The 14,655-nt window shown below is 43.5% G+C and overlaps 1 protein-coding gene across 10 annotated transcripts; it reads right to left on the bottom strand.

Annotated features, from left to right (window-relative positions):
* Window positions 1-1,558: 1,558 nt before the first annotated feature.
* On the bottom strand, window positions 1,559-14,626 carry ZNF426 (zinc finger protein 426). Of its 10 annotated transcripts, none has more exons than XM_063719918.1 (8): window positions 14,355-14,451; window positions 14,038-14,124; window positions 11,975-12,123; window positions 10,957-11,048; window positions 9,594-9,720; window positions 8,607-8,687; window positions 6,787-6,869; window positions 1,559-5,422 (listed from the first exon to the last, which is right to left on the bottom strand). In XM_063719918.1, exons 3-8 carry the CDS (start codon window positions 11,997-11,999, stop codon window positions 4,166-4,168), a joined length of 1,665 nt encoding a protein of 554 aa, XP_063575988.1. In that variant the 5' UTR covers window positions 12,000-12,123; window positions 14,038-14,124; window positions 14,355-14,451; the 3' UTR covers window positions 1,559-4,165. The 10 variants fall into 10 exon arrangements, with proteins under 10 accessions (XP_063575988.1, XP_054395572.2, XP_054395577.2 ...); XM_054539597.2 differs by having other exon boundaries at window positions 13,967-14,124; window positions 14,355-14,432; XM_054539602.2 differs by lacking the exon at window positions 14,355-14,451 and adding an exon at window positions 11,195-11,289 and having other exon boundaries at window positions 14,038-14,348.
* Between the last annotated feature and the right edge of the window lie 29 nt (window positions 14,627-14,655).

A 14,655-nucleotide genomic window follows, 5' to 3' on the forward strand; every position in this document is an offset into this window, starting at 1 on the left:
CTATGGCCCAGGGGTTTGGGGATCCCTGATCTAGGCCATTCCACTGATTATATTCATCAAGTTATTCTCCAGCACACATTGATATATGAATAGTAAAGCTTGTGGAACATAAAAGGGTTTTCCCACAATCCTTGAATTCATAGTTTCTCTCCAGTTTGTGTTCTAAAATGTTTATCGAGGATTAAGTGGCAGGCAAGGGCTTTCCCACATTCCTTACATCAATATGGCTTCTCTCCACTGGGAATCCTGACATATAGCTTAAGGCTTGAGGAATAAGTGAAGATTTTCCCACATTCCTTATAAACATAGGTTTTCTCCTAGTGGGAGTTTTGTGGTATCAGTCCTATGGGTTAAATGAAGCCTTTCCCATATTTTCCATTTATGTAGGGTTTCCTGCCACTGTGAATTCTTACAAGTTCATTATGACCTGAGATAATAAAGAAGTGGTTCCAGATTCCCAACTCTCACAGCATTTTTCTACAATGTGACTTTGTTCACATCTTTCATGTAAATGGGAACAACAGAGAGCTTTACCACAATTCTAACATTGATAAGGTTTCTCTCCAGCATGAGTTCTTTAATGACATGGAAAGGGACTGTAAGAATTGAAGAACTGGCTGGGCATGATGGCTCATGTCTGTAATCTCAGCACTTTGGGAGGTCAAACCAGGCAGATCACTGGAGGTCAGGAGTTCGAGACCAGCCTGACCAACACGGAGAATCCCTGCCTCCACTAAAAATACAAAATTAGCCAGACGTGATGGTACATGCCTGTAATCCCAGCTACTTGGGAGGCTGAGGCAGAAGAATCGCTTGAACCTGGGTGATGGCAGTTGTGGTGAGCCAAGATTGAGCCATTGCACTCCAGCCTGGGCAACAAGAGCAAAACTCTTGACTCAAAAAAAAAAAAAAAAATTCAAGAATTTATCATACTACTTATACTCACAGGGTTTCTTTACAGTGTGAGTTCATATACTTGAAATGAATTTAAATAACTAGGTTTTTCAACATTGCTTTACATTTTTAGGATTTTACTTTAGTGAGTTTGTATGTGGATATTAAAAAGGAAGGATTATATAAATCCTTTTCAACATTTCTTATGCTGAAAGGGCATCTCTCCAAAGTAAATTTTCACACATTCAATAAGGTTTGAGTAACTAGTGACAGCTTCTCCACATTCCTAACATTCATAGGGCTCTGTCCACTATGAGTTCATGTTTAAGAAAGGCTGAGCATTGATGATGGGTTTGTCGTCGTTGTTGTTGTTGTTGTTTTTGAGACAGAGTCTCACTCTGTCACCCAGGCTGGCATGCAGTGGCGTGATCTCAGCTCACTGCAAGCTCTGCCTCCTGGATTCACACCATTCTCCTGCCTCAGCCTCCCAAGTAGCTGGGACTACAGGTGCCCGCCACCACACCCAGCTAATTTTTTTGTATTTTTAGTAGAGACGGGGTTTCACCATGTTGGCCAGGATGGTCTCGATTTCCTGACCTCGTGATCCACCCACCTCTGCCTCCCAAAGTGCTGGGATTACAGGGGTGAGCCACTGCGCCCAGCCTTTTCTTTTTTTTTTTTTTTTTGAGACAGTGTCTCACTGTTTCCCAGGCTGGAGTGCAGTGTCACAATCTCAGCTCACTGTGACCTCCACCTCCTGGATTCAAGTCATTTAAGCTGGTCATGAACTCCCAACCTCAGGTGATCCACCTGCCTTGGCCTCCCAAAGTGCTGGGATTACAGGCATAAACCACCACACCTGGGGTTTTAGTCAGAGCTTCAGTGACCTGGAGGAAAGGAAATATCCAACTCCAGCCAACTCTATACATCCTGACCCAACTAAAGGGTGGGAAAAACTGAAGTTCACAGTGCAGAAGCACAGACTCACTGGAAGACTGACATCTAATCCCTGGACAATAGAATGCTGCCCCTCTCCCCACAGCTTACCACCATTACTAGAGGCCTGCTTACAGCAGTTCCTCTTATCCAGTATGCCATGTCCAGCTAAGCAAAAATTACAAGCATACTAGAAGGCAAAAGTTAGTTTAAAGAGAAAGAGTAAGAACCAGAACCAGATATAGCAGGATTGCTGAAATTATCAGACTGGGAATTTAAAACAATTATGATTGATATGCCATGGGTTCTACTGGATAAAGCAGACAGCATCCAAGAACAGACAGGCAGTGTAAACACAGAGATGGAAATTCTAAGAACCACAAAGAAATGCTAGAGATTGAAGACAGTGTAACAGAAATGAAGAATGTCTTTGGTAGGCTTATTATTGGCCAAGAAACAGCCAACTAAAGAGCTTGAGAATGTATCAGCAGAAACATCTACACCTGAAAAGCAAAGAGAAGTAAGAATAAAAAAAACAAGATATAAGAACTGTGGGATAGCTACAAAAGATGTATCATACATATAAAGGAAATACCAGATGGAAAGAAAAAAAAAGGGAAAGAAATATTTGAAACAATGACAGAATTTCTCAAAATTAACTCAGACACCAAAACACAAATCCAGGAAGCTAAGCAAACACCAAGCAGGACAAGCACCAAAAACCTATACCTATGCATATCATTTAAAAATACAGAATATCAAAGATAAAAAATTTTCATAGAAGCCAGAGGGGGGGAAATGCTTTAAGTATTGAGGATCAAGTATAAGAATTATATTCAACTTTGAGCATAGAAGGAAGAAGTGAAGGTAAAATAAAAATGTTTATTTTTCTAATTCTTAATTGATCTAATAGATAACTTCTGAAAAAAAGCTACAATGTATTAGATTACATATGCTAATTTGTGTGTGTGTATAGGCATACAAGTGAAATATAGTAATGATGGAAGGTCTGAGAGGGAGGATTTAGGATTATTTTGATAGTATAAGGTATTAACACTACTGAAGAAACAGTACAGTATTATAAGAATTGATGTAAATATTATGGCATGTGAAAAATTTAAAGGTTATACCATATTCCTTACCTTCCCAGGGTTCTGAGGTAATTTTACATGTGTAAAAAAGAATTCTGTGGAATTAATGTAAGGCTTCCTACATGCATTACAGGTAGAAGGCTTCTCTCCAGTTCGACTTCTTACACCTTCTAGAAGGTAGAAAACATTAATGTAAGCTTTTCCACAATCCTAATGGGGTTTCAGTCCACTCCAAGTTCCAATATGGTGTATGGGGTCACATTCCTTGCTTTCACAGTAAAAGAAACTTTCTTTCCTTTTTTCCCCTCTATTTTCACATGGTCTATGACCAGACAACTTGCATGTGAATATTAAAATATAGTGAACATTCACAGGCTTTTTCATGCACCTTATTCATACAATTTCTCTCCTACATAATTTCTCCTGTATGTAGAAAGGACTGAAGACTCAATGAAGGCTTTCCCACGTCTTACATTCATATAGTTTCTCTCCAGTGTGGCTTTGCATGTGAACATTAAGGCTTTTGGACAATCTACAAATGTTTTTGCTTATTGCTTACTGTATTCACTTGCTAGAGCTGCCACAACAAAATACCACAGACTGGGTGGCTCAAACAAGAGAAGTTTATTTGTTCAAAGTTCTGGAAGCCCAAGATGAAGGTGCCAGCAGGGTTGGTGGCTTTGATAGAAGGATCTGTCCCAGTCCTCTGTCTTTGGCTTGCAGATGGCCATCATCTGATGACTTCACATCATCTTCTATTTGTTGTCCCAGTTGTGTCTTTCTCTTCTTATAGGGACACCAATCATATCGGATTAGGGATGTACTCTAACAGACTCAATTTAATCAAATAGTTTTTTTTTTTTTTTTTGAGATGGAGTCTCACTCCGTCACCCAGGCTGGAGTGCAGTAGCATGATCTCTGCTCACTGCAACTTCTTCTTCCTAGGTTCAAGTGATTCACTTGCCTCAGCCTCCCAAGTAGCTGGGATTACAGGCGCCTGCCACCATGCCTGACTAAATTTTTTGTATTTTTAGTAGAGACAGGGTTTTGCCATGTTGGCCAGGGTGGTCTCAAACTCCTGACCTCAAGTGATCTGCCCACCTCAGCCTCTCAAAATGCTGGGATTACAGGAATTAAGTGATTTTCATGCAGCTTCTTCTTTCCAGAGTGAGTTCATTCATGTCTTTGAAGTGAACTGGAACAAATGAGCACTTTGCCACATTTATTACATGGACAGTTTCTCACTAGTGAATTTGTTCATGTCTTCGAAGTGAACGGGGATGACTGTAAGCTTTTCCACACTGCTGACACTTATAGGGTTTCTCTTCTGTGTGAGTTTTTTCATGAATTCTAAAGGAACTGGAACACGTGAAGGCTTTCCCACACTCCTTACATTCATAGGGTTTCTCTCCAGTATGAGTCCTTTCATGTATTTGAAATGAACTGGAATGACTGAAGGCCTTTCCACATTGTTTACACTCATAGGGTTTTTCTCCAGTGTGGATTCGCATGTGAATTTTAAGGTGGGTGGAATAGTTAAAAGCCTTCCCACATTCCTTACAGGTGTATGGCTTCTGGGCACTGTGCGTTCGCATGTGATTATTAAGACATGAGGGATACCCAAATACTTTCCCACATATCTTACACTCACAGGCCTTCTCTTCAGTGTGAGTTCTCAAATGTCCACTAAGATTTGAGGAAACTGCAAAGGCTTTCCCACATTCAACACATACAAAAGGCTTCTCTCCAGTGTGAGTTCTTATATGTTGAATAAGGCGTGAGGATGTAAGGAAGGATTTCCCACATTCCTTACATTCATAGGGCTTGTCTCCACTGTGAGATCGTACATGCATACTAAGGCCTGAGTACTGAGTGAAGGCTTTCCCACATTCCTTACATACATAGGGTTTCTCTCCAGTGTGAGTTCTTCCATGTATCTGAAATGAGTTGGAATAATTGAAGGCTTTCCCACATTCCTTACATTCATATGGTTTCTCCCCAGTGTGGGTTCGCATGTGAATACTGAGGTAGGCTGGGTATCTATAGCCTTTTCCACATTCCTTACATTTGTAGGGCTTTTTTGCATTGAGGGTTTCTATAAGCACAGAAAGGCTTGTAGAATCAATAAAACCTGGCCCATAATTCCTCCATTCATAGAGTTTTTCTCCATTGTGAGTTCTCATATGTGCCTGAAGGTATGACTCATTAATGAAGGATTTTCCACAGTGACTACATTCAAATGACTTTTCTTGTGTGCTAGTTCTCTGGTATACAATATTTGGTGTCAGGCTGAAGATTTTTTCACTCTGATTAAACTCAGACAGTTTCTCACCAGTAGAGGATTTCTCATGCAGGGTAAGGAAATCTTTTCCATACTGATTACAGTCATGAGTGTTCCCTGTACTTTGAGTTCTCATGTGTGTCTTAAGGCATGAGTGTTCACTGGAGACTTCTCCACATTGCTCACAGTCACAGAGTTCCCCTCCATTGTGTCTTCCTTCCTGTTGAAGGGATGATGATGATTTAAGGATTTTTCTCAAACATATTAACAGACCATACCCATCTGAAGCTAGAAACATTATAATGGTGGTTATAATTGATGCCATTTTTATTACATGCATTCAGGTCCTGCCCTGTAGATTTATTTTAAGTGGTATGACTTAACTCTTATTCTAGAATGTTGTGCCATCTACTGTAACCTTGGCTAGGCATGGTGTCTGACGCCTGTAATCCCAGCACTTTGGGAGCCCAATGGGGGGCAGATCACCTGAGGTCAGGAGTTCAAGACCAGCATGGCCAACATGGTGAAACCCTGTCTCTACTAAAAATACAAAAATTAGCTGGGCTTGGTGGCACATGCCTGTAATCCCAGCTACTTGGGAGGCTGAGACATAAGAATTGCTTGAACCTGGGAGGCGGAGGTTGCAGTGACCCAAGATCACATCACTGCACTCTAGCCTGGGCAACAAAGCAAGACTCCATCTCAAAATAATAATAATAATAATAACAATAACAGATTTCTGTAGAATTCAACGTCTAGATGGGTGCAGTAACTCACATTTGTAATCCCAGCATTTTGGGAGGCAAAGGTGGGTGGATAATTTGAACCCAGGAGCTAGAGACCAGCCTGGGCAACATGGTGAAACTCCATCTCTACAAAAAATATCAAAAAATTGGCTGGGCATGGTGATGCATTCCTGTAGGCCCAACCACATAGGAGGCTGAGGTGGTGGGATCACTTGAGCCAAGGGGTCAAGGCTTCAGTGAGCCATGCTTGTGCCACTGCAATCCAGCCTGGGTGACACAGCAAGACCTTGTCTCAACAAAAAAAAAAAAAAAAAAAAAAAAATTCATAGTCTAAGCCAGATGTGGTGGCTCATGCCTGTAATCCCAGCGCTTTTGTAAACTGAGGTGGAGGATCACTTGAGCACAAGAGTTCGAGACTAGCCTGGGTAACACAGCAAGACCCTGTCTCCACAAAAATTTTAAAGAATTAGCTGGGTGTGGTGGTGCATGCCTGTAGTTCCAGCTACTAAGGGAGGCTGAGGTGGGAGGATTGCCTGAGCCCAGGAGGTCAAGACTATACTGAGCCATGATTGCATCACTGCACTCCAGCCTGGGTGACAGAGCAATATCTCATTTCAAAAAAACACCAAAACAAAACTCAACGTCTAGTTACATTTGTGGGAATGTGTGAAAGCTCCAAAGAAACAAGTTTCACATTTGGAGCATCCCCAGATTCTTTGCTCCCTCTTGTCTGTATGCAACTTCTCTCAAATATCTCTTATTTTTGCTGACTTCCCATAACAGAATTCCTGATTTTCTCTAAGGGTGGCAAATAAAAAATATCCTGTGCAAATCTTACCAATTGTATCCCGATGGATGTCTGACCCCTCAAAAAGTCCTGCTGAAGTGTAGACCACTGGGTTTCAAGTTGCGTTTCCCATCCTGAAATAAAACAGACAAACAAATAAAAGGACTCGGGCTAGGCACAGTGGCTCATGCCTGTAATCCCAGCACTTTGGGAGGCTAAGGCAGGTGGATCACTTGAAGTCAGGAGTTTGAGACCAGCCTGGCCAACATGGCAAAACCCCACCTCTACTAAAAATTCAAAAGTTAGCTGGGTGTGGTGGTGAGCACCTGTAATCCCAGCTACTCGCGGGGCTGAGGCTGGAGAATCTCTTGAATCCGGGAGGCAGAGGTTGTAAGGAGCTGAGATCACACCACTGCACTCCAGCCTTGGCAACAGAGTGAACCACAACAACAAATGAAAGGATTTGGAGAAAGAAATGGAAAGAGTTCAAAACAATATGGCTTATTTCTATTTGTTTCAAACTAAACCTGGCAAGAAAAAGAAGAAAGACATTTGGGGATTTGGGCTATATCAAAAATTTGGTTTTGATGTAAATGATCCGAAGGGGGAAAAATTGGCCAAGACAAGGACAAGGGGTAAAACTTTTCAATCATTTATTACAAATTGATGCTATGAAAATTAAAACTGATAGTGAAAGAGAGAATCAGGGAATGAAAGTAGGAAATTTCTGAAAAAAGAGCATATATCTAAACAATTAACTTGGCCAGGCACGGTGGCTCATGCCTTTAATCCCAGCACTTTGGGAGGCCGAGGTGGGCAGATCACAAGGTCAGGAGATTGAGATTATCCTGGCTAACACGGTGAAACCCCATCTCTACTAAAAATACAAAAAATTAGCCAGGCGTGGTGGTGGGCACCTGTAGTCCCAGCTACTTGGGAGGCTGAGGCAGGAGAACGGCATAAACCCGGGAGGTGGAGCTTGCAGTGAGCTGAGATTGTGCCACTGCACTCCAGCCTGGGCGACAGAGCAAGACTCCATCTCAAAAAACAAAACAAACAAACAAAAAAACACAATTAACTTAAAGAAATGTTCTAAGACTCCAGGTGGATGCCTGAATCATGGCTAGTTCTGAACCCTGTACATACTGTGATTCTTCGATCTGGTAACTGAGATGACCGCTACGTGACTCACAGGTGGTGTACACAGTGTGGATATATTGGACAAAAGGATGATTCACACCCCAGGCAGGATGACATAAGAGTTCATCATACTACTGAGAATGGTGAGAAATTTAAAACTTATGAATTGTTTTATTTCTGGAAATTTTTCTTTTTTTCTTTTTGTGGGATGGGGATCAGTGGCCAGGGTCTCACTCTATCACCCAGGCTGGAGTACAGTGGTGCAATCACATCTCACCACAGCCTTGACCTCCTATTCTCAATAGATCCTCACAGCTCAGTCTCCTGAGTTACTGGGACAGCAGGTGCATCCCACCAGCCTGGGCTAATTTTTGTATTTTTTGTAGAAACAAGGTTCTCGGTATGTTGCCCGGGCTGGTCTTGAACTCCTGGGCTCAATGATTCACCCATCTAGTCCTCCCAATGTGTGGGGATTACAGGCATGGGCCACCGTGCCTGGCCGAGTTTCCCATTTAATATTTTTGGACCATGGTTGAATGCAGATAACTGAAACCGTGAAAAGTAAAATCACAGACAAGGGGGGACTATTAAGTAAAAGTGTGTGGAAGTTAAATATTTTCTAACTTTCTCTAAACCTGCAGGGAGAAAGTACATGTTAAAAAGTTTCCTAATTATGCTTCCAAACATACTGAACTTCTCATCAACCAGAGTTGTTCTTCATGAACACTCACCTTGGAGAACTCCTCCCTGAACTGTCTTTGACTCTTCTTGTTCCAACCAAGAGATCAGACTGGGTTTGATGATCTGACCTCCTGAGCACAGAGAAATACATTAATGGAAGAGGCTCATACAAGAGATTACAAATCTTTCTGTGATTCAGGAACTACAGATCTAATGAAAGTGGTGAAGCTATTTCAAAAGGGCTAAAAATGCAAATAACAACTCTGTGCCCCAAACAGTCTGGTTACTTCTGTCCCCTAAACTGAAATTCAGGCTTATGTACACATTTAAAAAGCACTAAGACTTTTATTCAAACACAAAATAATGGCCGGGTGTGGTGGCTCATGCCTGTAATCCCAGCACTTTGGGAGGCTGAGGCAGGCAGATCACTTGAGGTCAGGAGTTCAAGACCAGCCTGGCCAACATAGTGAAACCCCAGCTCTTCTAAAAATACAAAAAAAAAAAAATAGCCGGGTGTGGTGGCGCATGCCAGTAATCCCAGCTATTCGGGAGGCTGACGCCCAAGAATCGCTTGAACCCAGGAGGCAGACGTTGCAGTGAGCTGAGATCATGCCAATGCAGTCCAGCCTGCATGACAGAGTGAAACTGTCTCAAAACAAGAACAACAACAACAAATAAGAAATAAGGAAGTATAACAGAGATCTTCATTCTTCTGGGGAAAGAACTACCCCAGTGTTTTTTAAAACATTATTGTGCATCAGAGTCATCCAGAGAACTTGTTCAAACACAGATGATTGGGCTCCAACTCCAGGTTTCTGGGTGGAGAAGGAAAATGTACATTCCTAACAGGCAGATGGTGTTGCTATTAATCTTGGACCACATTTTGAGAATGGTCACAGTAGATTAAAATCTATTTAGGACAGGGAGTATGTCTCTGTTATTTCTCTTTACATTCGAAGTTGACATTGCCAGTGCTGCAAAACAGTAAGTACAGAACATATCAGTTCCATAGAAGGCTGCAAGGGATGAGGCCTTACCTACTGTGGCCAGGTTCTTGTAGTTCTCCAGCATCACATCACTGTAGAGGCTTCTCTGAGTTGAGTCCAGTAAAGTCCACTCCTCCTGGGTGAAGTCCACAGCCACGTCGTCAAAGGTCACTGAATCCTAAAGCGTCACACACATGCTCGTTGGAGCCAAGTAACAAGTCCATCAGCATTCACTGGACAATGAGGAAGGGGGACCCAATGCCTATGCAGGATTCCAAGGGCTGCAATGACCAGCCCCAGGGTTTAAGGGTCCTAGAAACTCCTCGCGCCCTAAACATACTCACCGTCATCTCCTACTCCACTCATAGTGCATTAATGGCACTTCTTGAATATGAATTTATCTCAGCACAAACCAGATTAGGAGATCTCTTTTTTTTTTTTTTGAAATGGACTCTTACTCTGTTGCCGGGGCTGGAGTGCAATGGTGCAATCTTGGCTCGCTGCAACCTCCGCCTCCCAGGTTCAAGCAACTCTCCTGCCTCAGCCTCCCGAGCAGCTGAAATTACAGGCACACGCCACCATGCCCGGCTAATTTTTTGTATTTTTAGTAGAGATAGGGTTTCAGCATACTGGCTAGGCTGGTCTTGAACTCCTGACCTCATGATCCGCCCCCTTCAGCCTCCCAAAGTGCTGGGATTATAGGCATGAGCCACTGTGCCCGGCCAAGATCTCATCTTATTTCCATCTATTTGAGCACATTGCTCAGCACATTCCAGACATCTGATCAATGCTGATAAATGACTTAAAGAAAGGACACCTTTTTTAAAAATTTTTTTGAGACAGAGTCTCGCTCTGTTGCCCAGGCTAGAGTGCAGTGGTACAATCACAGCTCACTGCAGCCTCAACCTCCAGGGCTCAAGTGATCCTCCCACTTCAGCCTCCAAAGTAGCTGGGACTCCAGTCAAGTACCACTTTGCCCAGCTAATTTTTAAATTTTTTGTAGAGACGGGGTCTCACTATGTTGCTCAGGCTGGTCTTGAACTCCTGTACTCAAGCAATCTGCCTGCCTCAGCCTCCTAAAGTGCTGGGATTATGGGTGTAAGCCACCATGCCCAGCCTGGGATAATTTCCAAGTTAACACCTCCCAATATGGGAGTCCCCCAGTCCTTGGGGAAATTCAAATGGGGATTGAGTCCTTGAGTGACACTTTATTTGCTTTAAGAAGCCTGGAGACCGGAGCTTGCAGTGAGCTGAGATCATAGCACTGCATTCCAGCCTGGGCAACACAGCGAGACTCCGTCTCAAAAAAAAAAAAAAAAAAAAGAAGTCTGGAGACAAGTCTGTCTAGAGGGAAATGTGTCTACCTGGTGAATGCAAGTATGTCACTATGCATAAGAATACAGCTGCTTTTTACCTGATAACAATTTGTTAGGCAGTCAGCCACTATTCTTCCTGTTGGTGTCTTTTCTTCATGAAGGCAAACTGGGTCCCCAGAAAGATAATGTCCTGTAAGAAAATGAAGGCATGAGAACCCCGAGCTGACCATAATCCCCACATTCACCTACCTAGAGGTCATTACCTCCTAGTATGAAATTCCCATATATTCCTGCAAAATCAGGAAAACACACATAAGGTCAGTTGCAGTGGCTCACATCTGTAATCCTAGTGCTCTGGGAGGTTGAGGTGGGAGGATTACTTGAGGCGAGAAGTTTGAGATCAGCCTGGGCAACACAGTGAGACCCCGTCTCTACAAAAAAATTTTAAAATGAGCCTGGTGTGGTAATGCACACCTGTAGTCCCACCTCCTTGGGGAGGCTGAAGCAAGAAGATTGCTTAAGCCTAGGAGTTCAAGACTACCCTGGGCAACATAGTGAACATAGACCCCTCATCCCTACAAAAGAAATTTTTTTAATCAGCCAGGCATGGTGGCATGTGCCTGCAGTCCCAAGTATTTGGGAGACAGAGGTGGGAGGATTGCTTGAGCCCAGAAGTTTGAGGCTGCAGTGAGCTATGAATGCACCACTGCACTCCAGCCTGGGCAAAAGAGCGAGACTTTGTATCAGGAAAAAAAAAAAGAAAGAAAGAAAACAGAAACATACAACCTACTGCCATACAATGCCAGAGCAGTCCTAAACATGATGATGAGCCATGCTGCCCATCAGGAAAAGTACAATAGTCTCATTTCACACATAAGGAAACATATACCCAGAGCATGTGACTCTATCATGCTGATTAAAATTCATGAAGGAGATTATGCAGTACCTCTTTCCAAAATTCACAGGCAGGGGCTGACTCACAAAACAGCACGTTCTGGCACCCCTCAGCACCTCCCAATTGAATCAGCAACGTGACCAGCTGCCCAAACCACTAGACCCTATATTGTGTAGAGGGAACCCAGAGCAGGATATCCGAAAAAGAGCAACAGGGCTTACCATGGGAGAAATCAACAGCTGCCATCCTGTGAGGTGAGAACGTGCCAGAACCCTCCTTTCATTGATGTCACCATCACTTCAGGACACCTCATTAATCTTAATGGACAGTGGCAATCTCCATTCCTCTTTAAACAGGGTTATTGGGATTCCTGTTGGTATTAATCAATAATCAACAAGCAGTACTTAATCATCAGCCATCAAACATATACACTGGCTGGGGCAGTAGCTGACACCTGTAATCCCAGCATTTTGGGAGGCCAGGGTGGGAGGATTGCTTCAGCCCAGAAGTTTGAAACCAGCCTGGGCAACATAGCAAGACCCTATCTCTAAAGAAACAAAAATAAAAATAAGTAAAAAATAAAAATAAAAACAAATGAAGTGGTAAACCAGAACCTGAATGCAAGTACAAGTTTTGCACACACACATAGAAAAAATAATCTCACAATACACTTTTAAGTATTGGGTAGCCTCAATAAGGCCTTGATTGGAAACACTCAAATCAAATCTGCATCCCCAGCTCACACTGTCAGAGAAGCAAGGCCAAACCACTCTGTGCCTAACACTGGTCTGTTATATGGGTCTTCAAAGAGAACTACCTTTTCATAGTATTTATCTGGTTAATTTTTTTCCACCAAAGTTTGGTTTTATTTGGCTGGGCAGGGTGGCTCACGCCTGTAATCCCAGCACTTTGGGAGGCCGAGGCCAGCAGATCATGAGGTCAGGAGTTCAAGACCGGCCTAACCAACACGGTGAAACCCCATCTCTACTAAAAATACAAAAATTAGCTGGGCGTGGTGTGCACCTATAATTCCAGCTACTCAGGAGGCTGAGGCCGGAGAATCGCTTGATCCTGGAAGTGGAAGTTGCAGGGAGCCGAGATCGTGCCACTGCACTCCAGCCTAGGTGACAGAGCAAGACTCTGTCTCAAAAAACAAAAAAAAGAATTAATGACAATCATTAATAAATCAAATATGAAACAGTGGCTCAAACAATCACCTACAGAATGGGAGTCAAATGATGATAAACAGTGAAAGTTCCGCAGTTCATTATCCATGAACCAAATTCACAAAAACTCTACAGGCCTCCTTCTACCAACAAGACAAAAACCCTAAAGTCACAAAAACCACAGTTCTGGACTCCTGGTATAGATCACACCTACTCCCAAGGGTCTCAAACTTGGGGTCCTAGGGCTGACTAGGCCCACAAATATTCAGTTTGGTGGCATCTGTATAGAATATTTGACTGTTTTTTTTTTTTTTTTTTTTTTTTTGGCGCGATGGAGTCTTGCTATGTCACCCAGGCTGGTCTTAAACTCCTGGGCTCAAGAGATCTTCCTGCCTCAGCCTCTCAAAGTGCTGGGATCACAGGTGTAAGCCACTGTACCCAGCCAGCTTTCTTTTTTTTTTTTTCATTGATATACAATCAATGTAGCTTAAAATGCACAAAACCTTCGTTTCTGTTTGTCCATCTTGAGATGGAGGCTCACTCTGTCTCCCAGGCTGGAGTGCAGTGGCACCATCTCAGCTCACTGCAACCTCCGCCTCCTGGGTTCAAGTGATTCTCCTGCCTTAGTCTCCCAAGTAGCTGGGATTACAAGACCCCCACCACCACGCCCAGCTAATTTTTTTTTGTATTTTTAGTAGAGATGGGGTTTCACCGTCTCAGCCAGGCTGGTTTCAAACTCCTTAAACCAACCATCCTGTTCATTGTAAATTTGATTATTGTGATACTAGAATAATAAAGCCTTCATCCTTTCCTTCCGGAGGTCTGATTAAGAAGCTCTCCTGGGATGTACAGGCCTAGGAACTCCAATCGAAGAGAATGAGTTATTATTCTTAGTATTCTTTAGCAGAAAGACTTGCGGTCTACAAACGTTTATATTCACATACACAAATATGCACACCTTATAAACCTAAAAAATATCTTTATCTTTCGCCATGAAAGTAATGGTCAAAAACAAAACACAACGCAATAAGACGAAACCAAACTTACAGATGAAACATTCGTTTGCATAACAGAAGACAGAAAAGGCCCCCTAGAACCAACTTTCACCCAGTGCTCACTGGAACACTCAGAAATCGCCAGGTCCCTGAACCGGGAGGATCCTGGGGATGGCGCCAACGTGGATGCAAAAGGCAGCAATTATTTTCCTGTTAGAAAAAAATTCACAAACGCTGCTTTGGAGGCCTTTGGAGAGGGGCGCACAGATGAAAACACCCTGCGGACACCGTAACTAGAAACCCGACTCCTCCAGAGGAGCGACGGTCCGAGCGGACGCTAGCGGCCCCGGCGGACACGAGCAGAGCGGGCCAGGCCTCTCTTAACATCTGGGCCAAACCCGTCCTTCACCCCAAAACCACTTCATCTCATCGGAACTCACCCAGGCCAGAGAGGCCTTAACTCTGAAAGGCAAAAAGACTCTCAGGCACTCACAGCAGGCGTCACAAAAAATGAACGGCGCACCGCTGACGTCATTTCCGCCCTCCGCCTCGGGCCAGGCGGGGTTTCGGGACTAGGGTTTCTGCCGTGTAAGACCTCCTCGAGGCAGAAAAATTCTAGTTTCTACCTGCTTGGCTGCGGAGGACCTTGGGGTGGGCTCAGCGCGGGGGCTGCAGGCAGAAATGGGCCCAGAGGGCAAGGTCGAGGTTAGAGCCAAGCCTGTGGGCGGGACTACGGGCAGG

Source organism: Pongo abelii, chromosome 20 (genome assembly GCF_028885655.2).
Source record: "Pongo abelii isolate AG06213 chromosome 20, NHGRI_mPonAbe1-v2.0_pri, whole genome shotgun sequence".
Lineage (NCBI taxonomy): Eukaryota > Metazoa > Chordata > Mammalia > Primates > Hominidae > Pongo > Pongo abelii.

Coding starts and splice junctions, on each gene's coding strand:
- ZNF426 (XM_054539598.2), bottom strand. CDS start 11,999: ATGGCAGCTGTTGATTTCTCCCATG. Junction 11,049..11,974: donor AGCTGTTGATTTCTCCCATG/GTAAGCCCTGTT, acceptor ATTTTCTTACAG/GACATTATCTTTCTGGGGAC. Junction 9,721..10,956: donor GCCTAACAAATTGTTATCAG/GTAAAAAGCAGC, acceptor GTGACGCTTTAG/GATTCAGTGACCTTTGACGA.